This window comes from Paroedura picta, chromosome 4, assembly GCF_049243985.1.
Source record: "Paroedura picta isolate Pp20150507F chromosome 4, Ppicta_v3.0, whole genome shotgun sequence".
Lineage (NCBI taxonomy): Eukaryota > Metazoa > Chordata > Lepidosauria > Squamata > Gekkonidae > Paroedura > Paroedura picta.
In genome coordinates, this window is record NC_135372.1 from 33,024,373 (window position 1) to 33,048,620 (window position 24,248).

Below are 24,248 nucleotides of genomic sequence, written 5' to 3' on the forward strand. Positions count from 1 at the left end.
CAACTTTGAAAACTCAGGAAATTATAATGGAACCAAGAACCCCTTTCGTAATAAGAAAAAAATCTCAGCATAATCCTTACCACAAAGTGTTCAGGTAACAGATGTGTAAAGATTTTAGCACCTGACAATGAAAGATTCTTTATTCTCAGTTCCAAACACTTTAACACAGAAACTGGACAGTACAGTTTCAGATCATGCATGTATTTGAAGTTGCCTACTGATGACAGCCAGAAAAATTTTAACAAAATGGATACCTTCTCAGAAACAAAGTCATTTAGAATATTAGCAATCAAATGCATATTTTTTTTAAAAATTGCGCAGAAGATGTAACTTTCCACATTTTACCTTCAGATGGCTCCTCAATGTCATGTGCAACTCTGCGTTCTCGTTTGTTAATTCTTTTGCTTGACTGGATAATTCACAGATCAAAAGATCAAACCATTGTACTGCCTGTTCCAATGAAGCCCATTACAAATAAAATAATATTAGCACAATAAATCCAATGCAGGCCTTCTACAGATTACATAGAACCAAAAGGAAGCCCACTACTGTGAAATGGGATGATGATCATGAGTTCTGATGGCTTTAAAAAAAACACTAGATGCATCCTACTGTATACTGGGACAAGCTTGTATCATTTCCTCATCTGCTATGGTGGCAGCAGGAATGAGTCTTCTGCTTAGCTAATTTTCCTACCCCACTCCCCTGGGCAGCAGCCAATCGCCCCACTGCACAACAGCAGGGATTTTTCTAAAAATAAATAGCAAATAAGTATCATTAAATTGTACAACTTTCTGTGTACAACTTTCTGTAAATGTCCAGCGTTTCTTTTCCTAAAAATAAGTGTTTAGGCCCTTTTGTTGCAAAGCCTCCGAAATTCCTAACCTGGCACACACTATCCACAATATTATGCCATACCTTTGGCAGTACTTTGGACAAAAACGCTTGCTCTAACTCAGAGAGATTAATGTGGGGCAGAAACCGTTCTGCCAAGATTCTCAGGACATCTATAAAAGAAAAAGATAAGGAAAGGCACAGTGTTCATCCATCTTTGCTAACAAGTCACTCCCATTGCAACTTAGAGAAACTTTTGACCACTAAATATGATCACACACATGCATACATTATATATCTAAATAGAAAATGATATAGACCAGTAATGTGCAATATACAGAGATCTTGAGTATCATGCAGAATAATGTGAAGCAAGACTAAGTCTAGTAATGGCAGTGTATAGACAAGAATATGTCAAACACAGGTGGTGCTGTAGAACAGTTATTGACAAAAAGCAAATATTCATTGTTTGAATTTATTATATTCATTTATTAAAATGTTAATGGCCTATTTTTTGATTAAAACATTTCTGAAATGATTCAAAATTGTGTAGTTTTTCAAATGGGAAAATAAGCTTCCCTTTGGCGTTGCAGTGTAATGATACTCAGTGGCAATTATCAATACAATGCTAAACAAAGCTGGACCTTTCAAAGATTCAGAATGCACTGTATGTCCAGTACTGACTGGCAGGGTTTGTTAACCAAAGTTGGAAGGGCCAAGGTTAACAAAGATGTACAAACATGCATTTTTCTGGGCAAAAAAGGGACACAAATTTATGAAAGTGATATTAACTGGATGAAAAAAATATAAGAATTCTTCACTAGGCTCTAGCTCATAAATGGCGGAGAGAGACTGAATATTTTGATATTACACAGCACATATGTATTTGTTTAGCACATATGTATTTCTGCAGTGTACAATTAAGAGGAATGGCTAGAAAAAATCATATGTAGCAAAATAAAGTTTCTATAAGTGAAAACAGAATGTGCTGTCCATCTTGCTAAACTTTATGTAACTTTTACTTACAAACATGCTCAGTCCAGTTGTCAGAAACCTGATACATAGAGTACCAATATTAAGGAAAAACACACATACAAACACCCGCAAATTAAAGCTGCATTATATATAGAGTTACTGGACCAAACCACAGGGTAATTACTCTTCCACTACAAGGTATAGGTACAGGAGAATCAGACCCTTTGCCAAGCTGCACCATCTAATCCAGCCTTTCTCAAACTTTTTATCATTGAGGAACCCATGAAACATTCTTCAGGTTTTGAGAAACCCCAGAAATTATGTCAGCAGAAAGTCTGGTTGAAAAAGCCTGATCTAATGAATACCCACAATAAGGATGGTCTAGAGATTGCATGTTCTTGTGTATGCTTCCTACAGCTTATTCTTTTCAATGTTCATTCCAAACGAACCCCCACTTAATTCAGTGAGTTTTATTTAGCTGTGCAAAGGATTGCAGTTCTAGTTGTCTTTTTGTTTGGCTCTTTGATAATTAGCACAGTATAGGGCTTAAGAGCACCCCACTTCTCAGTATGCAGCCAGCTGGGCGATCTTGAGCTAGTCACAGTTTTCTCAAAGCAGTTCTCACAGAGCAGTTCTCTTAGAGCGCACCCAGCCCCACCTACTTCACAGGGTATCTGTTGTGGGGAGAGGAAGGTATTTATAAGCTACCTGGGAACTCCTTTGGGTAGTGAAAAGTGGGGTATAAAAAAACAGTTTGTCTTCTTTCTTCATACCAGCTTGTCCACGAAGATGTGCTTGGTGCTGTTTTAGAGTAATCTCAGTTTTGAATGTACTGTCCCTACTTCTTTATGAAGTATATATTCAAGCTTGTACCTTCAATAAAACTTCCGTTGGTATATATTAGGATAAATTCAAGATATCTGAATAAGTGTGTGTGAACAAGAAAGGCCTGGAGGTAAATCACGATGCCTCCCAGTCCAACATGCCTAAATGATCCAGAATACCAACCTTGAATAAAACTTTGTGGCATATATTCTGATACATTCAATGCATCTGAAGAAGCATGCAGGCACATGAAAGCTGATCCCTTGAATAAAACGTTGCCTTTGCTCTGCTGCTTCAGACCAATGACCCACCTGAATCTAGAATAAACTGAGTCAGTGCAACGCTATGTAGATACTACAGAACATGGTTTGGGAGCATAGCTGTGCACCTGTCCACCCCCTCTCCACCCCCTACAGGCCATTTTGGGAGGGGCTGGTTGGGTCGACATGACCACATATGATCCTATTACCCAATAAATGTTTTCAATTTTAAAAATATATATTTAAAAGTAATTAACTCCCACCCATTCAGGAAACTCTTCTAGGGCCGTTAGGAAACCCTGGTTGAGAAAGCCTGATGTGGAACTTGGTTCAAGCACGCAGATGTGTTGGTCTGAATCAGCACAACAAAATTTGAGGCCAATGGCACCTTTAAGACCGACAAAGATCTATTCAAGGTGTGAGCTTCGTATACCTGCAAACTTCCTCACACTGAAGAAGTGCCTGAGGAAGTGTGCATGCACAGGAAAGCTCATGCCTTGAATAAACCTTTGTTGGTCTTAAAGGTACTATTGGCCTCAAATTTTGTTAATGCAGAACTTAGCAGACTGCAGTTCACGACGAGGCTTCCCCAAAAGAAAACCCAGAATAGCCACAAACATTGGCAAGCAGTGAAAACACATGGGTGGAAATTAGCATCCTATATCGTCTTCTGAATACCAGGGCGGGGAGGGAGTGTGTGTGTGTGGGGGGGGGGTGCAGCACACAGAGCCCCCTTCCTGTCCCCGTCCAACCCTTTGCCCCTGTCCCCCCACAGAGACCCGCCCCACATCCCGCCCAGCGAAGGTCGCTTCCACAGGAGCGAGCGAGAAGGATATCAGGAGACGAGGCAGGGCCGCGGGAAGCTGGCGGCGACACAGCTCGGGGCCCCAGCCTTCCACTTCCTTCAGCAGCGACGCCGCCTCAGGCTCCGCTTGAGCCATGGCGACGGCGGCCGAATCTCCCGCGTCGGCGCCCGAGGAGCCCGCCAGCGCCACGCGGGGCTCCCATCATGCACCGCGACGGCGAGGCCGCTCGCCCGCGCATGCGCCGAGCACGGTGGCTGTGAGGACGGGTCGCTGGTGGCGGGCATGGCGGCGGGAGGGTCTTTGCTGCAGGCATCAGCGGAGAGCTCCGGTCTCGTTCTCCTTGAAGGAATAAATCTTGGCCTGGAAGGTTCAGGGGAGAGGTCTTCCTAAGGAGTGAACCCCCCACTTGCAAAGGTTTGGTTGTCTTTAGAGAGGAAGCAGGGCGAGACACGTGCAGAGATAGTCACGGAGAAAGCCGCATCAGGTAGAAAAGTGGGGGTCTCCCCTGCCCTCTCCCCGCCCCCTCCCTCTGTTGAGTTTCCTCAAGGTCGCCCAAAATTTGGCTCTCCTGGTGTCCATGGACTACAATTACCATGAGCCCTGCCAGGAAAGAAGTATGCATGCGCTTGCACAAAACTTGGTTGCCATGCATTGAGGAAGCACACTCCTTCAGATACCACAAGGAGGGTTGCATACTTTAGATACAACCTTGTATCCAAAGATGTATGCATGCACTTGCACAAAACTTTGTTGCCATGCATTGAGGGAAGCACACTTCTTCAGATAGCACATTGAGGGATGCATACTTTAGATACAGCCTTGTATCCACAGGTGTATGCATGCGCTTGAATAAGACTTTGTTGCCATGCATTGTGGGATGCACAGTTTGTGCATGCACATGAAAATTTATATTTTGAATAAAACTTTGTTGGTCTTAAATGTATCAGTGGACCCAAACTTTGTTCTGCTTCAAACCAACGTCACTCTCCATCTGAATCTATCTGCGTCAATTTCATTGCTTTTAGGATTGCCCTTTTAGCATCCCAACTCCTGTTGCTTTTGCAAAATTGTCTAAAAGTTCATCAGAATGTGTTTGTGTGTCACTTTCAATGCACAGAATGCTCAGTGTGGGCAACCTTAATTAATTTTAATTAATTTTAAATTCTTTTGTGTCTTGAAAAAGACTTCTCTCCTGAACAGTTAGTGACCGTTAAGCTAAGAAATAGCAGTAAGATTGATTCCATATTGGGGAAGGCCATCTGAATTTTTTTCCTTGTATATAATTTGATAAAGGTCTGTATGAGGCAGAGACAGCTCTTCCGTAGGCTTATGGTTTTGTCTCACATACCAGTGAAAGTGCAAAAGTTCATCAGTAAGTCAACATCTTCTGGGTATGCGTCCATCAACAGTTCCATCAACAGATTTTCAAGATCACCAGGCCTCTTAATTGGACTGGGTGTTACAAATTTTTTAAGCAGCAAAAATAGAGGAAGGTTGTTTTTTTTAAAGGCTACTGTGTTACAATCCTCCGTTGGATGCCTGCAGACAAAGAGCTTTTTTCCTGCAGTTAGGTTCTTGTATGTTCTTTGAGAAGCTTTTGTTCCAAGGAGTCCATGCTTAGCCAGAAATTCCATCACTGAAACAAAGCAAAGATGACTCTAAAACAACATTGGAGTATAATTAAGAATATCTGTTTAGTTTTCTGGGAGAGGAATGCCAAACAAAATTATATTTCTTCCTACGATTTTCCTTGTTATTGCTTTTTGCTAAACACACATTTTAAAATAAAGTTTGAGCCAATGGTACCTTTAAGACCAACAACATTTTATTCAATGTATGAACTTTCATATGCATGCACACTTTGTCAGATACAGTGAAACAGATTTTCCTCAGCCATTACCTGTAGGTAGAGCAGGATTTCTCAACCCGGGTTTTGTGACGGCCCTGGAAAGGTTTCTCAAATTAGTGGGAGTTAATTAAATTTATTAAACATTCATTGGGTGATATGACCATATATGATCATCTCAATCCACTCCTCCCACTTCCAAAATGGCCCATGACATTTGAAATAAAGATTGAACCTACAAGCTGCTTTTCAGCAAAGTGCAGCTCACGATTCCAGCAGTCTCATTTTGGACTCTCGAGATTTATCAATTAATAATATGAATGTATTATATGTATGGTTTCATGTATAGTTTCAGTTATATGTAAACTGCTCTGAGCCTTCGAGGAAGGAAGGAAGGAAGGAAGGAAGGAAGGAAGGAAGGAAGGAAGGAAGGAAGGAAGGAAGGAAGGAAGGAAGGAAGGAAGGAGGGCCTGGATGGTGTGGGGAGAGGTGTGGGCATGTACACAACTATGCTTCCCAACCATATTCAGCATGATTGTGCCACTTCTGGGGATTCTCAATGCCTGAAGAATGTTTTAGGAGTTTCTCAACAGTAAAAGACTTGAGAGAGGCTGAGGCAGAGGGTGGGCAGTAAAGTAACATACAGCTTATATCTCCATTGACTTAAACTTTGTTCTGCTACTTCAGACCAACATGGCTACCCACTTGAATGTAATACATTTTTAACATGAAAGCAGGATTAATTTAAGTTGCTATGGACCACCAGTTCTCTCTTCACAAAACATATGGATGTATTTAAATCAAGCCATTAGTGTTTTATTGCTGATACTGTTTGTTGATATTTTTTCTTATTCTTTTTTTTCCGTTTGAACAGTGCAAGTGCCTTTACGTTTAAGAAGCAGTCTCAGCAGAGCGAATGGAACATGTAGCTACACAGAACAGACCTTTGAAGTAAAAAATTGAATCTACAAGCTGCTTTTCAGCAAAGTACAGCTCACGATTCCAGCAGTCTTCTCTCATTTTGGACTCTCAAGATTTTTGTGCCTGTTTTACATGAGAATGGCATTTCAGTTCAACTTCTCTATAGAGAACACAGCAGAAAGCAAACCAGAGACTCTTGAAGCTGGAAAACCACAAGAAGAATTGGTACAAAAATCTTTAACCCTCCTGGAGAAGCAAGAAAGCCAGGTAGAAAAGCAAAATAATATTTCCTCAAAAGAAAATATTTTTAACCAGGGACTTTTATCCGAAATGCCTGTTCAAGTGTCAGAGCACAGCTATTTGAATAAAAGCTGTGATGGTACTTTACCAGAGACGTATTCTAGTCCTGCAGCTGCCAAGGAACATAATATCCCTACAAATATCAGCAAATTCTTGGAAAATAAGGTTGTGGAGACACTGCCAGGCCAGTACCATGAAAATATTTCAGTGGTGAAGTCAGAACTCCCAAATTGCTCCCATGAAGGCAACATATTGACTAAAAACATTTGTCACTCAGATCTAATCACGGGTGTCTACGAAGGAGGTCTGAAAATATGGGAATGCACATTTGATCTCATGGACTATTTTTCAGAAGCTGAAGTTCCGTTTGCACACAAGGTAGTTTTGGACCTGGGCTGTGGGGCTGGACTACTGGGAATCACTGCATTGAAAGGAAAGGCTGAAAGTGTCCACTTTCAGGACTATAACAGCATGGTGATTGAAGAGTTAACACTGCCTAACGTGCTGGTCAACTGCCTTTGTCAGAATGGTGGTCCTTCTCTAGAGCCCTGTCAGGAAAGAGATTTCAGCCAAGATTTAATATCCAAGTGCAAGTTCTTTTCTGGGGAATGGTTAGGATTTAGTAAGCTTTTACTAAATAGCAACGCACCCTTAGCAAAATATGATCTCATACTCACGTCAGAAACTATTTACAATCCTGATTACTATGAAGCTTTGCACGAAACACTTTCAAAATTGCTGAAAGCCAACGGCTGTGTGTATTTGGCTAGCAAAGCACATTATTTTGGGTGTGGAGGTGGGGTCCAGCTCTTTACAGAATTTGTCAAAAAGAAAAACGTGTTCAGCTCTAGAAGTGTTAAAGTTATTGACAAGGGGCTGAAACGAGTTATCATTGAACTGGTGTTTAAGAATCCCGATTGACGGGATGTGATCACATCACACCATGCATTAATAAAGATGTTTTTCATCTTTCTAGTAGTCCCTTGGCTCTGATCTGGTTGCTTTCCCTTCTATAATGCTGCCACCCAAAATATAGCTTGCTCTGACTATATAATTTGCTCTGGCTATATAATATCCACGGTGAAGGGAGGTTGTGGGCCTCTGGACATCATGCCTCTAGTTGGGATGGGGAAGTAGGTTGGGAGATCATCCACCATGTTATGGGTTTTTAAGTCTTTTAATGGGGGTATTTTAATGGGGTTTTAAGACCATGTTACCCGCCATGAGCCCATTGGGGAGTGGCGGGATACAAATTGAAGAAATAATAATAATAATAATAATAATAATAATAATAATAATAATAATTTGTCTTCCTTTCGTTATGATTTGATGCAGGATAGATACCATTTCCTGGTATTTTGCTAGGTTCTTGTGAACTCCAAAGGCTGCTACCTTCACTTACTGAAATTGGTCCAACTGATGGGTTGAATGTGCTGGAAAAGTTCGTGGAAGAGTCAGGAGACAGCAATCTTATCTGATTCCTCCTCAGTACAGCCCCCCCTTAGGGGGGTGTTTTATTTGTGAGCTTCTCAAGCTTAGAGAGGATTTCCAGAACAGATAGATTGCCTGGGTAAGGGAACTGAAGAGGACACATCTGCCAGTTTATCCCACAAGTTTTCCAATGAAACCAAACTGGCTATTCTCTTACCTATTCTGTGTCCTGATGTCTGAGATTAGTGTTGTAATACTAGTATTTTTCTGTTCTTGGTCAAGGATCCTCATATACATTGTAAGAGCTGTTTATAGAGCTAATGAGATCAATGTGCAAAAGTCTATCTAGCCCATTACTTTCAAGCAATCCTAGGTAAATGCCTCAAAATAGTTAATAAGCAGGGTAAAATATTAACTTATGTTGACTTCCACACCAAATAAGTAAAGCTTGAATAAAAAGTTGAAGAAATTCAGGAAAATGTATAATGACTCTGAAATTTTCATGATTCACAAACTGATTGACAAATATACTATTTATTATAGCTGTTTACATTTTGATTAGGGCAGGAACTTTTCATAGAATGGAAATCAAGTGGCTGTAACAACCAAACAAAGTAGAAATGCAGGATTGGATCCTACAATGTCCTATTATGAATCCTACAGTTCCCTTCTGCCAAGGCTTTTTGTGTCAAGGTAACTGTTGTAGGACGATTTGGAGGGTGTTGTAGTACCTGAATTACTGTAAGATCCAGTCCATAGTATTTCAGTGCTACTGCTATAATCTGATGGGATAAGCATCAAGCACTGATTTGAAATATTTATATATTGCATTTATAAGTTAATATTTTACACAATATAATATGTTTATATATATTATATAACCCAAATGCAGGTTACGAAAATGACCATAGACACAGAATACCATTAAAAGCTCACTGCATGCATCTGCAAACTTAAATTTCCCAAAGAAAGTAAATCCCATTAATCACTGTTAGCAAAATCAATACATAGCTTATACAACTGCCCCTAATAGAAGGTTCATTGGAAAAAGCAGAGTCTTACAGGAAGGGCTGGAAGCACAGAGTGTCAAGGACAACTAAGGAACCAATGCAAGGAGGAATTGCTCGTGAAGAACACATCTAGACACATTCTGGTACAAAATGTTGGTACCTTGACAGTTGATGAGTCCAAGCAGAACACATATTTATAAAAATTTCCAGAGTATAGTTGCCATGTTTGCCTGCTGTAGTAACAATAAACAGGAATCTAGCAACATCTTAAAGACAAACAATTTTATTCCAGCATAAATTTTCATGGATGACAGTACAATTTATCTAAATACCTGTTAAACTGCATCTGGCAAAGCAGACACTAATCCAGAGCAGTTTGTACTTGTTAGTCTTTAAGGTACCACTAGACTTCTAGGCACGTAAGAGTGCTAAACTTCATGTCTACACATCACAGAGGCTTAAGTCTGAATGGATGGAATCACAGCATGTAGAGATGTAAGGTGGAAAGTGACCTTCATCTTTAGCCACCAACCAGCTAAAGATTCCTGGCCCTAAAGAAGCCCGCTTAGACTCAATCAGGGCCAGAGCCTTCTCAGTCATGGCCCCCACCTGGTGGAATGAGCTTCCGGAGGAGATCAGGGCCCTGACGGAGCTAAAACAGTTCCGCAGGGCCTGCAAAATGGAGCTCTTCCACCAGGCATTTGGTTGAGACTGAGCGACCAACATCTACAGGGCCCCTGCTCCTTCCCTCCCTCCTAAAAAATCTGGATCTGTTCGCATTGTTATAGTTTGCACCTGTGTTACAGTTTAATGTAAATATTATTACTGTTGTATGAAAGTTGTTATGGAAACTATGAACCGCTTCCACATTTTATATAAAAACCGCCCTGAGCCTCAAGGGAAGGTGTTATATAGATAATAATTTGATACGTGAATTGGGTAAATATTTATTGACAACCAAAGTTTGTCCTATTTGGTTAGTAAAAGGAGAGGAATGCTCAAGTTTTATGAACAAGATTGTTAACTACAGATAAAGGGAAGATATTGGTTTGCCATATTATGAAAAAATGGCTAGACCCCACTTCAAAAATGCTGTGCTGCCTATAAACAAGCCCTCCATTACTCACACCCAATTTGCCTTCTGTGGAGGAAGTGAATAAATCGCGCTCTGTACCTCCAGAATGTCCTACATAAACTCTTGACATTCCTCTGGCCTAGATCTTGGACTAGAACTCCATTAGTAGCTCAAAAGGATAGAGAGATTGATCTACTCCTTGATAGGGTCTCTTCGATTTGGTAAATCTAGGGCTTGGCCTATTTGTCATATGTGAAGCACTGCTAGCAGTGATGATAGCCAAGAGTTTGTTATCAATCCCTATCCAGTTCTCAGGCTGCAGCTATTTTGGGAGCAGAAAATTTTGTCAAGTGTTAATCCGGGTCCTTTAGCACCCCAGTACTTAAAGAGTAAGATGGCACACTGTAAAAGAGTTTCATTTGAGTCCACTGGCACCTTAAAGACAACCAAGAATTACAGAATATAAACCAGAGTACAGTAGTTGTCAATGGAGACTAGTCTCACCTTATCCTACCTTTCTTGGTTTGCATGGTTCTCTAAAACAGTGGTAGTCAACCTGTGGTCCTCCAGATGTTCATGGACTACAATTCCCGTGAGCCCCTGCCAGCAAACGCTGGCAGGGGCTCATGGGAATTGTAGTCCATGAACATCTGGAGCAGTGGTCCCCAACCTGCGGGCCGCGGCCCGGCGCCGGGCCGCAAAGGCCATGGCGCCGGGCCGCGGCTCCCTCTCCCCCCCCCCAGTAAAAAATTTCCCAGGCCGCAAGCTTGCGGCCCGGGAAGCTTCTTACTGCGGGGAGGGCGGGGAGAGGGAATCAGGGCCGGGCCGCGCCCGCGCGGCCCGCAGGTGCGGCCCGATCCACGGGTGCGGCCCGCGGGCGCGGCTCGCGGGCGCGGCCCGATTCGCGGGCGCGGCCGGGTGCGGCTCGCGGGTGCGGCCCGATTCGCGGACGCGGCCGGGCGCGGCCCGATCCGCGGGCGCGGCCGGGCGCGGCTCGTGGGCGTGGCCCGCGCGGTCCCTGCGGGCGCGGCCCAATGCCCTGCCGGTCCCCAGCCTAATAAAGGTTGGGGACCACTGATCTGGAGGACCACAGGTTGACTACCCCTGCTCTAAAACACCAGAAATACATTCAGGTGTGCAGCCCTGTTCGTCTGAGGCAGCAGAACAAAGTCTGAGCCCAGTGGCACCTTTAAAACCAACTGTTTTATTCAAGGGACTACCAAAAAAGCCTGTTGTAATTTAAAATACAGTGGGCACTACCCTTCTTTCCCCCTGCTCCAGGCAGGCCCAGTGGATCTGCATCTGTGGACCTTCTTGGAACAATTGCTACAGTGTGAAATATTTCCCTTTGTCTTTGAAAGCGATTTGAAAAGTAGCTGATGGAGAACATCGCTGAAGTTCTGAGAGCAAACAAAATTGGGTGCTTGTCACACTGTCACTAGTTGACTTTTGGCCCTACTTCTAGTGCTCATTCTGACGGGCAAGCCTAGGCTTGCACTGGATCTCCACTGGATTAAAAAGCAAGAGTTGGAGTCAATTTTCTTGCAATCTCTCCCATGGGCTTCTGATAGATGTTAGCTATAATGGGGGACAAAGTAGAGCCTTGTAGTACCAAAAATACCATGATGCAGAACAGCAGCTTGCAGTCCGTCCTGTCCCCCTCATCATCATGGCTGATAGGTTGAACAAACAGATTTGGAAGAATAAACAGTGACATATTCCCCTGATCAAACTCCCAATGTTGTATGTCCAACAGGAGAACCAAAACATTACAGTTTCAAAGGAAGCACGATTGAAATGAGTTAAAAAGGTCTATTTAGATGTCTTTCATGTAACTGTAAAGCCTGAATATTCCTGTCTTCATGGAAAGCTCGTCACAGGTGCCCGGTGACCCATGCTCCTAAAAATAGCTGGCTCATCCTGAAAATCTGAAGTTACTTTACACCCAGTCCATCATATTATGCCAGATTTTCCCTTATCTTCACAAAACATCTGACTCAAGAATGTAGCTGCCTGAAAAGAAAAAAGCATAGGATTCTTGTTTCTGGTAATTAAATAGGACAACAATGGGGCAGCAGTTCTTCTGGCAGCTACTGACGGGAAGGAAAGTTTATCTTTTTTCTGCTCTGCAGGGAAAAGTGTGATACAAGAGAAATGTTTCAAGTCCTATAGGTCAGCGGTCCCCAACCCCGTTAGCAGACCGGTATTGGGCTGCAGCTCCTCCTCGTCCTCCTCCCCGGCTGCTGCCTTGGGGGCTGCCCTGCCACTCGACGCCGACATCCTGTGTGAAGTGGGGTTTTCTGCAGTGACAGCAACCAAAACAAAACAAAGGAGTAGACTGGACATAAGCAACACACTTCGGGTGTCCTTGTCTCCCATCACTCCCAGATGGGACTGTCTCAGGGCTCCCATCGATTTGTTGTTATCACGAATTAAAATTTTCATGAGAATAAAATGTTCTTTATATTCGGTTTTGTGGCATATCTGTATCTTATTTTGAAGGGATGTTTAAACGTTACCATAGCGACCAGAGTCAGAGAGTGTTAGGGCAGTGCTCGAGAGGACTCTCCCCCTCCCCTCCCCGGGCCTCAGTAAAATTGTCAAGCGTTGACCGGTCCCTGGTGATAAAAAGGTTGGGGAACCACTGCAGTAGGTGACAGGAACTGCATCAAAAACCTGCCTTATTAGCCCTGCTGTTCATGCCCTGCCTTCAGAGGTGAAGTGGGCAGCCACCAGAGACTGGTGGCACCACACCTGTGGAATGGCCTTCACCTTGAAGCACCTTCATTAATCCCTTTTAGGTGCAAAGACAAAATTATTCTGTTCACTTAGGTGTTTAGTTAAGGGGCTGATGTTTTACCATCCTTTTAATAGAATGTTTTTAGTCTGAAAACTATTATTGATTTTAAGAGCCTTAATCTGTGTTTTTATGCTGTGTTTGGTTGTTTTCTGCTGGGTTTTACCTAAGAATTGTTAGCATTTTTATAATGTTTTATTCTCACGTGTTCTGCAACACATGTTCTTAGAAGTGAATTTCTACAGTGGGTTGCTGAGGGATAGGCAAGGCAAGGAAAATCTGTTCCACCAACTTCTTCCACAAGTTTATTTCTTGTCGCAGTTTATTTTGTAATTGTGTTTCAGCGAGAGGCTCTGGCTGAAAATCAAGGCAGATTTCAAAATTGTTATGAGTCCAATGTGAGTACTTAGCACATTTTAATAATTACACTAATACCCAAATTAGAATTCCCCGGAGATTTGTGTCACATAGCACTCTTCCATTTATATTCTTGCTTTAAATTATTAGATGCCACCAGCACCTTGTTCAGGTCTATCCAAAGCAAGGATGTAGATTTGCACTTGCTGGGCTGCTGTTGATGCTTATGCTACACAACCTGCAAAACAGGCATGAGGGTAACCTGTGAAACTGTTGCTACATCGATGAACTGAAGATGAAAGAGCCCATGTTAGACTAACCTCACGATCACTTAAGTGTGGTGATACAGTTTGAAGACATTAACTAAGAATATATACAGCAGGGGTAGTCAAACTGCGGCCCTCCAGATGTTCATAGACTACAATTCCCAGCAAATACTGGCAGGAGCTTCTGGGAACTGTAGTCCATGGACATCTGGAAGGCCGCAGTTTGACTACCCGATATACAGGCATCATCACTCTAAATTGCAGAATTGTTCCCCACAGAGAGGCAGAATCTGCTTGTCCCCTTGTCCCACGCTCCCTACAGGATGACTAGATCAGTTTGGAATTTTTCTGTGAGAAAACCAGGATGGGCTGATTCTCCCGAAACACACCACAGCAAAATTCAGGATTTCTAGAAAATCCTGGATCCAAACACCATACCGATATTGGGATCCGGGATTATTTGGAAATATCAGAAAAATTTCAGGTCCAATTTTTTGCCATATCCCTAGTAGGCATACATATCAAGAAGAGCTGGTTCTTATACGCTGCTTTTCTGTACCCAAAGGAGTCTCAAAGCTGCTTACAATTGCCTTTCCTTTCCCCACAACAGACACCGTGATACTATGCTCAGTCAGAACAGCAATATCAGTGCTGTGGTGAGCCCAAGGTCACCCAGCTGGTTGGATTTGGGGGATCACAGAATCAAACCCGGCTTGCCAAATTAGAAGTCTGCACTCCTAACCACTACACCAAGCTGTCTAGTAGGGTAGCCAACTGGCTTGGAAAGGGGGAGGAACGTCCTTTCCACATAACAGAGGCTTAATTGGATGTTACTTCCATGCCAAAAGAAGCTCCAGCTGCCCATATCTACATGTTAAGCCTTAATCAAAGGGACAGAATATTTCTTCTTCTCCAGGCCACCTAGCAATCCTATCCTCAGGAAAGATTTAGGTTGGAAAAACAAAAGGTTGAAGGATAAAAAATATAACCTTAAATGGCAAACATATATTCATCGAATTGCAAACAGCTTCACATTAGTTTTTATTCAGCAAAAATGAAATTCACTTGATCGTACTTTGAGCTATAAGTCCATGCTATACTGAAAAGACAAAGGACTGACTTCATAGTTCAAAATACACAGTACAAGCAATTCACTTCTTGTCATCGGACCAACTAATTTCATAGTCCTTATAAGCTCTCTTCAGTAGTTCCACCGTCACAGCGTGATCAGCTTTTCCATATCCCTAAAAGACAAACCCATGAAATGACCATTAACAACCTGTAGTTCCCAAGCAAAGAGAGACTACAGGCAGCTGCTAGTGCTGCCTGATCAAAGTAGAAAGCTGGTACGTATGCTCCTACGTATGCACTTTTCAGTTAAGGACGTCTTATATTTTGGATCAGCTGGGGACTCCTGTTGCTGCTTTTAAAAACAAACTTACACCTCTCACTAGTCAAAATCTGATTGAGGCAAGATGTCCCTTCTTAAAAATATAAACAGGTTTGTGAAACACAGAAGAGATCTGGGAGGAGGCACAAAGTCTTTCCGCATCCAGCCTCAAAGCAGGGAGCATTACACTGTTAAACCATCACATTACAGGGAGTCTATATAATTCAACACAGGCATCTTTAATTCTAAGTGTTATGCACTGATCTCAGACCCAACACAGTAGCACTTTTGGTGCTCCTAGAACATTAATTGCTCCCTCTCTACATAGATGATGCCTATGGGTATTTGAGCTGCCAGAAATTAGACTGTTGACAGTCCTTGGAAGTAGCAACCTATGAACTTTAGGAAAAGAGCTACCAATACCCTTGCAGCAACCCAAAAGAGGCATATTTCCAAGAGCCCGAAGAAGACAATTTTTACCTCCCATGCAAGTATGAACAAGAGACAGAGGAGATAGAAAACAAAAGGAACGAAAAGATATCTGGGACCATAGCATTTGTAATTATGTGATGTTAGAAGTATCCCTATTGTGATTCATTATTAATAACCTATAATGCTCAATAAAAATCTGCAGATGCTGTTTTCTTCAGCAAACTATGTTTCAACCAGTAATGGTCTGAATTTGTGGCACATCTTCAAGAAACTTTCCAATAATTGGCTTTGGATGCAGTTTTTGCCATGAGTTGTTACAACAATTTTACTATAAAATTATAATTTGACATACAACATTAAAAGATTTTCAGTTTGGTCATATGCAGAGTCTAAACTCTTTGATTTCTGCATAGGACTTCTGTTAGTGTTTGAAATTTTTTTAATAAGTGTTATTGTCTATACATGATGTCTTGACTTTCTGCTACCAACTGTAGCTCTTTTTTTAGTAGAATATGCAATAAATTAAAACACTAAACAATATTTGATTTTGTAAAAGCTATCTATAAATGGCAAAAATGTATGTATACAAAAGCTTGTTTTTTCTCCCACAAAATACTACCAAGGAAATTTTTCAGAATGATCAGACACCAATACTATCTTTCTCCGTGAACATCAGTCATTACAGATATTCAATACTTACTGTAGAAAGACCAAATACACGGATTTTCTTTTCTTTACTATTATGCTCAATTTTTCCCCCTCCAAGGCACTTGCATACAAAACCTAGTTTCTCCATTTCAGGATTTACTTTTTCAAATATGTGATCTGCAAAACAAAAATAGTTCATAAGCAGTATTAAATATAGTACCTTATAAACATAAAGCACTATTACAATTTTTAATTGTGTGAAAGTTTAAATATCTGAAAGTTTAGGAAAACCCACAATTAATTCTGGCTTCTTTGAAATTTAGCATCCATATTAATTATACAAACAGCCTTTGTACACTTTTGGTGCACTGAGACCAGAGTTTATTAAAAAAAAATGCTAATGTTTTCCATCTTGCAGCCAATTAACTATAAAGAAGCACTGAGCAATCCAGGGATATAGCCAAGTTTTAGTATGAGAGCCTAATTTCATGGAATGGACATGCTATTTTCAGCACTTCATTTATAAACTTAGAAAAATAGCAGGGAAGATCAATGAATAAAATTGAAAGGGACCTTTTTACTGGTGTGAAAGAACAAGAAAACAGATATTCTTGCAACTATAATAAATTTATGTTCAAAATAAATTTTTATGTCTATTTCATTGTCTTGCACAATGATCATGTGAATTATGTGCATAATTCACATAATCACTGTACAAGACAATGAAATTCATTAAAAATTATTCTGAACATATATTATACTTCATTTGGTTAGCCATACTCAATCCTACTTTTGGCTAGATTCAAGTGGGTAGCCGTGTTGGTCTGAAGCAGCACAGCAAAACAAAATCAGAGTCACCAGTGCTTGCACTCGAAAATTCATGCCTTGAATAAATCTTTGCTGGTGTTTAAAGGTGCCACTGGACTCTGCTTTTGGCTTGCAGCCTTTTTGGATCTATGTCTCTCGCCAGCCCCACCTAGAGACTGGCATCCCTAGAAATGCAGACATTGTGTGGTGTATGTATGTATAAGTGTGTATAGTGTATATGTGTGTGTGTGTGTATACACACAAAGGTAATGCAAGTGTTGTGTGTGTGTACATGAGTGTTGTATGTATGTTTGTGTGTATATAGGTAAGTGTATATATACACACACACATATATATATAAATGTGTGTAAATGTATGCATATGTGTGTATACGAACAGGTAATGTGTGTGCATGTATTGATATACACGCATATATATGTATATGTATACAAAACACATGCATTACCTGTGTGCATATATGCCCCCCCCCGCCCCCAACTTCACACAACCGCCCTCCCCTCACTGTGGAACTCGGCGGCGGCGGTGCCCCGGACGATATCGCGGTGCTTGTCGGCCTCCTGCTGCACCCGCACGAGAATGTACTTGAAGGTGCCGTCCGGGTCTATCTCCACCTCGGCCACCGAGCTCAGCTGCCCGGCCGCCGCCATGGCTGGACGTCTTCCCGGGGGAGCGCCGCGCAGGGCGAGAGGCCTCTGCCAGCCCCTAAGATGGCCGCGGGGCCACAGAAGTCCCGCCGAGCGGGAGCCCACCGAGAGCCCGAAAACGCACAGCCGCGGGGCGCTCATTGGCTCGTCTGGCGCAGAAGGGAGTCGTTGATTGGCTCCTGGGGGGCAAGGGGGCGGGAGGACAGATTCGAGGCAGAAAGGCGCTTTGTTTTGTTCGCTTGTCTTCTTCAGTCGGGGCAAACGCGCCCTGGGGTTGCTCGCAACAGTCCCGCTTGAACTCTGTGTAGCCGCAAAAGGCAGACTTAAAAGAATAATACAGCCTTAGGATATGACCCAGCCGCCATTAAGCACTTTAGAGCCCAGTGTTTTCAAAAGGAAATGTTTTGAAGATGCCCTTTGCCAGTTCCTTTTTGTGTAAAAACAACAACAAAGTCGCCATGCGCATATATTATCAAAAGAGCCCCAGTACAATGATAATGCAGAATGAAACAGCCCAGCAAGAACTGTGGATGGCAAAACTAATACAAGACAACACAAAGAGAAAACTTTCCCAAACATTGTTGTCAAATTGCAATGGCTAAACAAGGCAACGATTAAAGTTCATTATAACTTTTTCAAGGTTAGTATTTTTAACTAAATGCACTTGGGTATTTGCATTTCGTGATGTATTTCTATGTTTCAGAATCTTTGAAGAAGGCATTCATCCGAAAAACAGGTTTTACTCGGTGGCTTGTTCAAACATCATTATTTATAACTTTACACTGAAATAATACGCCCACTGCTGAATTACGCCCACTGCTGAGAGCCTAACAACTACAGACCCGTCTCGCATTTAGCGTTTCTGGGGAAGATGATAGAAAGGGCAGTCGCAAACCAACTGACAGAATACCTGGAAGAAGCTTCAGTCCTAGACCCATCCCAGTCAGGTTTCCGGCCTGGCTACGTGGTAGAGACAGTGCTAGTTGCCCTGATGGATGACCTCTGTCGCCAGTTGGACCGAGGCGGGTCGGCACTGCTGATATTACTAGACCTCTCAGCAGTGTTCTACACAGTTGATCATGAGCTACTCACTCGCCGCCTCATCAATGCCAGAATACGAGGGACTGATGGCATATCTCCTTCCTCCAGGATCGTGGACAGAGGGTAGCAATAGGAGAAAGAACATCAGACCGCCGACAACTTACTTGTGGAGTCCCACAGGGAGCGGTCCTCTCTCCTATCCTATTCAACATCTTCATGCGCCCCCTTGCACAACTGGTACAGAAGTTTGGGCTGGGTTGCCATCAATATGCAGATGACACCCAGCTCTTCCTCCTGATGGATGGCTGCCCTGACTCTCCCCCTGAAACATTAGCCAGCTGCCTAGAAGCAGTGATGAGATGGCTCAAGCAAAGTCGTCTGAAGCTCAATCCTTCAAAGACGGAGGTCCTGTGGCTGGGTAGGAAGGGCCCATGTGAGGAAGCACGCCTACCTGCCCTGGATGGTGTGCAGCTCTCTATGGCTCACTCCGCCAGGAACCTAGGCGTGATTCTGGACACTTCCCTCACAATGGAAGCCCAGATCACAAAGGTAGTGCGGCTGGCATTCTACCACCTCCACCAAGCCAAGCTACTAGCGCCTTACCTGGCCCCAGAACACCTAGCCACAGTGATCCATCCAACGGTCACCTCTAGACTGCCCTTAGTCTTGACCCGGAAACTACAGCTGGTTCAAAATGCAGCGGCCAGGATCCTCACTGCAACACCGTGGAGGTCCCACATCCAACCCATTCTCCATCAAGTGCAATGGTTGCCAGTTGAATTCCGGATCAGATTAAAGGTTCTGGTAATTACCTTCAAGGCCATACGCAGTCAGGGCCCAGTGTACCTGAGGGATTGCCTCCCTGCCTACTCCCCCAAAAGAGCCCTGCGCTCCACTGCTACCAACCAGCTAAAGGTTCCTGGCCCTAAAGATGTCCACCTGGTCTCAACCAGGGCCAGAGCATTCTCTGTTCTGGCCCCCACCTGGTGGAACGAGCTCCCGGAGAAGATCAGGGCCCTGACGGAGCTTAAACAGTTCTGCAGGGCCTGCAAGGAAGAGCTCTTCCACCATATATGTTTACAATTATCAGTTATTATTGCACGGTTATTCAAATGTTTTATAGACTGTACCATGTATTGTTCTTATGTTATTATGTAAACCGTCCTGAGCCCCTGGGGAGAGCGGTATATAAATATAATAAATACATAAATAAAAATAAATTATTTATTTTTATTTCTTTATTTATTTTTATATTTGTTCCACACCACTCCCGAAGCCAGCTCGTGTTGGGTCACAGAAGTCCATAAAACAATTTAAAACTGCCAAACTGCCTTTTATTAGTGATCAAAGGTTCTCACCTCTCCATATGTTGCTTGCTCCATCCGTCTCCATACAACTGCAATTTGGTTCTCCCTGTGTAAAGTACACTGAATTCTAGGAGATTTCTTCAAATGAGCAGCTGTGTTGGTCAGAAGTAGCACAATAAAATCAGAGTCCAGTAGCGGGATTGTTTGGCTGTTTTGACAAGTATTATCATTGGCTGTATTTGGCTGTGACACAGTCTACTGATATAACAGAATTAATTTTTGCTATATATTCCCTGTCATGTAAGAAAATCATAGTCTGACGAAGAGTGCTTGCATTCGAAAGCTCACGCCCTGAATAAATCTTTGTTGGTCTTAAAGGTGCTACTGGACTCTGATTTTATTGTGCTACTTCAGACCAACACGGCTGCCCATTTGATGCTATACATGCTGTAAGCTCAGTATATTCACAGTTATCAGTGGGTATAAAAATGCTGAAGACCATTGTTTGAACAACCTCTTGCAGCATCTGATGAAGAAGGCTCTAGCAAGGGGTTATTCTTGAGACCACTCCCCACAAAAACTAAACTTTAGACCAGAAGCAGCAGTACTAAATCATTTCACAGGAGAATGTCGTCCAGTGACATCCCAAGAGGTATAGTTCAAAACTTAGCACGTATTTGAAACAGCTATAAGCAGACTTAAGTTTTTTATTCAAGTTGCTGATCCCCTCCCGTGTTAAAGAAATCCTTGCCACGGAGGAGGAAAAAATGGAGGCCTTTAAAACAGTAAACTGGCTTTGTCTCTGTATGACCATTCCCCTTGGCTCAAACAATGCTGAATTACCCATTTGGGGCCAAATTGACATCTCTGCCAAGTTGTCCAATTAGCTGCAGAGATACAGGAAGAGAGCTGAAATAGTCTGGCTCCAAGCTGGCTTTTGGAAAACGGTGTTCTACGCATGCAAACCATCTGTAGATGGTTCCGGTTGAGTCACAACCTTGCGCTGCTTCCAGGTATCTCTCTTTGTTCATTAAAGCCCAAGTGACTTGTTCACTGCTTACCAGATCCTTTAAAAGAATCTTTATTCAAAGAGAAGGAAATGCTAATGGCTCGTATCACAGCCAGCCACTGACAGTAACTAAAGATCTTAATCTGCCAATTAATGTACTGCAGTTCAGATACAGCCATGGTTGGCTCACAAACCCATAGTCATTTAGTAGGGACAGTCGCTGAATTAGAACTGGAACCTGTATTTATAGAGCAGCGTTTTTCAACCAATTCAGTGCCACGACCCCAACTGCTGCGGCGGCGGCGGGGTCAGCAGTGGCAGCTCGTGCACGGGGTGGCGTGCGCACACGTGCACAATCGTTGGGTAGTGTAGAGGCAGCAATTGCAATGTCTCTGCTGCCGCCGGCCATCTGCTGCTGCTGCCCCGCTGATGCATGTTGCCGCCGCAAGTCACTGTCCTGCCACCGCTGCTGTCCTGCCGCCGCTTTCGGCCGCCGCCACCATTCACTGCTGCTTGGGCCACTGCCCGCCGCCGGCAGCGGCAGCAGCAGCAGCAGCCAACCTGGGGACCCCGAAGAAGGGGCCAGGCGGCCCCAAATGGGGTCGCGACCCCTAGGTTGAGAACCACTGTTATAGAGCATTATTTGGTCTGCCTAGCTCAAAAAACCAAGTTTTCCTAACTCAAGAGCCTCTTGTGGCACAGAGCGATAAGGCAGCGACATGCTATCTGAAGCTTTGCCCATGAGGCTGGGAGTTCAATCCCAGCAGCCGGCTCAAGGTTGACTCAGCCTTCCATCCTTCCGAGGTCGGTAAAATGAGTACCCAGCTTGCTGGGGGGTAAACGGTAATGACTGGGGAAGGTACTGGCAAACCACCCCGTATTGAGTCTGCCATGAAAACGCTAGAGGGCGTCACCCCAAGGGTCAGACATGACTCGGTGCTTGCATGGGGGATACCTTTACCTTTACTTGCTCAGCTGCTTGGACTCCTGATGGCCACGTGTGGGCCTGTGGGCAAGACTCTACCTGAGACCTCTTCAATGGACCCTTCTGCCCTTTCAAAGGGACATTGCAAAGAGGCGACAAAAAGTAATCAGAATACCAAAAAACCCTGAAAATGTCCCTGAGTTGCTGGAGTCCAGAGGCGAAACTAACTCAAGGAGTGTTTTTTTGCACAACAGCCAGCTGGATAGAGGTGATTGGGCTATCCTTGTTATGTTAGATCTGTCAGCTGCATTTGGTATGGTTGGCCATGAGCTGTTAGCCTGCAGCCTCACCAGGGCTGGGATACGTGGGACAGCCCTTTGGTGCCTGATCTTCTTTCTCCAGAAGTGGACAAACAGGGTTGCACTTACCTGTAATTGTTGTTCAGTCTTGGTGCAGTCACACGTGGGATCTGCATCTGACGCAGGACCTGCCACGAAGAAAGACCTAGCCAGCTTAATGAATTTCTAGAAGCTCCCAAGAGTGCTCACTCCTCCCCTCATGGAGAGAGACTTTCCTGCCTAAAGTCAGGTGAAGTGGGAGGAGTTAGCACTCTTCCCTCAGTCCTTTCCCCATGCTGCTCAAAGGGGCAATCAATACGCAGTGGCCACAGCAGGGATGGAGGGAGGGTTGTGTGACTGCACCGAGACCACTCGATGAACAACAGTTACAAGTAAATGCAATGCTGTTTTCATCTTCGTGTGCTGTCCCACATGGGGGTCTTGCAAGATCACACACCATTGGTGGGGGTGGGTTACGTGCAACATATTGATTATAACACTGCCTTGCTCACCACTGTTTCCCTTGTAGAATCCACATCCAAGGAATAATGGCGAACAAAGGTGCTTGGTGTAGACCAGGTGGCCGCCCTACAAATAGATGCCCGCCGTTGGCAACCCTGCAACGAAGGCCACAGAAGATACCTGTATTCTTGTGGAATGTGCAGTAAGCTCCAGAGGACTGTCAAGTTTTGCCAGACTATAGGAGTGTTTGATAGCCTGGACAATCCACTGTGAAATAGTTTGTGAGGAGGCCTGTTTACCCGTATTCACACCCCCGAAACAGACAAAAAGTGCTTTATCTTTCCTAAAGTCTTTTGTCCTGTCCAAATAAAATAGAATAGTTCTTCTTACATCCAGTGTGCGTAACTGTCTCTCAAACAAGGACTCCGGATTTGGGAAGAAAACAGGTACCAAGGTGGAACTTGGAAACGACTTTAGGTAAAAAGGGCACACGGGGACGTAACAAAACCATATCCTTGCAGATCTGAAGGAAGGGCGGATCTGACCATAGTGCAGCCAACTCTCCCACCCTACGTGCTGATGTAATTGCTATCAAAAAGGCAGTCTTGTAAGTCAAAAAAGATAACTCTGAGCCATAGGTTCAAAAGTTTTATAGGTCAGTCTTCACAACACTAATGATAAACTCCATTGCACTATAACAAGAGAAATTGGGGGAACAGGTTTTTCAAACCTTTTAAAAACTTGACAGACAAATTATGTGCAAAACCAGATTTGCCTTCTACAGGTTCATGTGACGCCAATATTGTGGGAAAGTGTACCTTAATAGACCGTGGCCAGGAAAAATGACACATGGCTACAGCCATTGCCAGCACTCTGCTGTAACTATCAGCATTGTGTCTAACTGTGCTAACCTTTTGGCGAGCCAAATTCTGAACTTCAGCCAACAGTGCCTCCATAAAGGGCCTTTGTGCCTCGGCATTAATCAAAAGATCTGACTTTCTCCCAGAGGGAAATCTGGTAGCGACTCATTATGACCTGTAAATTAGTAACACGAATACCAACAGTAGTGGAAGAGTACATCTTAGGGCCAAATGCGTCAATGCGCCTACCCTCTTTGTCAAAAGGCGCTGACCGCTGATCGGATTTACCTTTACCTGGAAATATTGCCGAAAATACAGAAGCTGGTTTGGGATGTTTAAAGAGGTAAAACGAAATCAGCAGGCCAAAATGATAAGTCTCTCATCCACTCTTATTAGGTGCATAAATCATACAATTTCTGGCCAACCAGAAGGGCATCCAAGGGCATCCTTCCTCTTGTACCTTATAAAAATTGTCAACATCCTGAACCAATGGAAAAATTGTCGCAGGACTTAATTGTGTCCCAGGACTTCACTGACACCCCTAATGAGAGGGAGGGCTATATGCCCCACCTCTGGGGAACATAAAAATCTCCAAAGCATGTAATAGGGTCATCCTTCCCCTCAGAAAGAGCAGGCACAACACTTTGATCCCCATCATCAG

At 43.4% G+C, this 24,248-nt stretch overlaps 3 protein-coding genes across 4 annotated transcripts in view; 1 reads left to right on the forward strand and 2 right to left on the reverse strand.

The window, feature by feature from the left end:
* Positions 1–3,929, reverse strand: part of FIRRM (FIGNL1 interacting regulator of recombination and mitosis) — a 27,003-nt gene extending 23,074 nt beyond the window's left edge. Inside the window, exons 1-4 of the mRNA XM_077332258.1 lie at positions 3,731–3,929; positions 1,861–1,900; positions 919–1,007; positions 346–450 (exon numbers count right to left, since the gene is read on the reverse strand). Coding sequence (XP_077188373.1) covers positions 346–450; positions 919–1,007; positions 1,861–1,900; positions 3,731–3,835 — 339 coding nt within the window. The 5' untranslated portion in view covers positions 3,836–3,929. The remainder of the gene's footprint in view (positions 1–345; positions 451–918; positions 1,008–1,860; positions 1,901–3,730) is intronic.
* On the forward strand, positions 3,925–7,745 carry METTL18 (methyltransferase 18, RPL3 N3(tau)-histidine). Of its 2 annotated transcripts, none has more exons than XM_077332260.1 (2): positions 3,925–4,184; positions 6,421–7,745. In XM_077332260.1, the coding sequence occupies exon 2, from the start codon at positions 6,600–6,602 to the stop codon at positions 7,686–7,688; it is 1,089 nt and encodes a 362-aa protein (XP_077188375.1). In that variant the 5' UTR covers positions 3,925–4,184; positions 6,421–6,599; the 3' UTR covers positions 7,689–7,745. The 2 variants fall into 2 exon arrangements, with proteins under 2 accessions (XP_077188375.1, XP_077188376.1); XM_077332261.1 differs by having other exon boundaries at positions 3,925–4,114.
* A 6,982-nt stretch (positions 7,746–14,727) lies between these two features.
* Positions 14,728–17,801, reverse strand: LOC143835106 (14 kDa phosphohistidine phosphatase-like). Its single transcript, XM_077332262.1, has 3 exons — positions 17,504–17,801; positions 16,226–16,350; positions 14,728–14,947 (listed from the first exon to the last, which is right to left on the reverse strand). Exons 1-3 carry the CDS (start codon positions 17,784–17,786, stop codon positions 14,855–14,857), a joined length of 501 nt encoding a protein of 166 aa, XP_077188377.1. The 5' UTR covers positions 17,787–17,801; the 3' UTR covers positions 14,728–14,854.
* Between the last annotated feature and the right edge of the window lie 6,447 nt (positions 17,802–24,248).

What these genes read in the sequence shown, in the direction of transcription:
- METTL18 (XM_077332260.1), top strand. Translation starts at nt 6,600, where the DNA reads ATGAGAATGGCATTTCAGTTCAACTTCTCTATAGAGAACACAGCAGAA.
- LOC143835106 (XM_077332262.1), bottom strand. Translation starts at nt 17,786, where the DNA reads ATGAGCGCCCCGCGGCTGTGCGTTTTCGGGCTCTCGGTGGGCTCCCGC. An exon ending in CGCCGCCGCCGAGTTCCACA is followed by an intron (nt 16,351 to 17,503) that starts GTGAGGGGAGGG and finishes TTTGTTTTGCAG; the next exon opens with ATCACATATTTGAAAAAGTA. An exon ending in GTGTATTTGGTCTTTCTACA is followed by an intron (nt 14,948 to 16,225) that starts GTAAGTATTGAA and finishes TTTGTCTTTTAG; the next exon opens with GGATATGGAAAAGCTGATCA.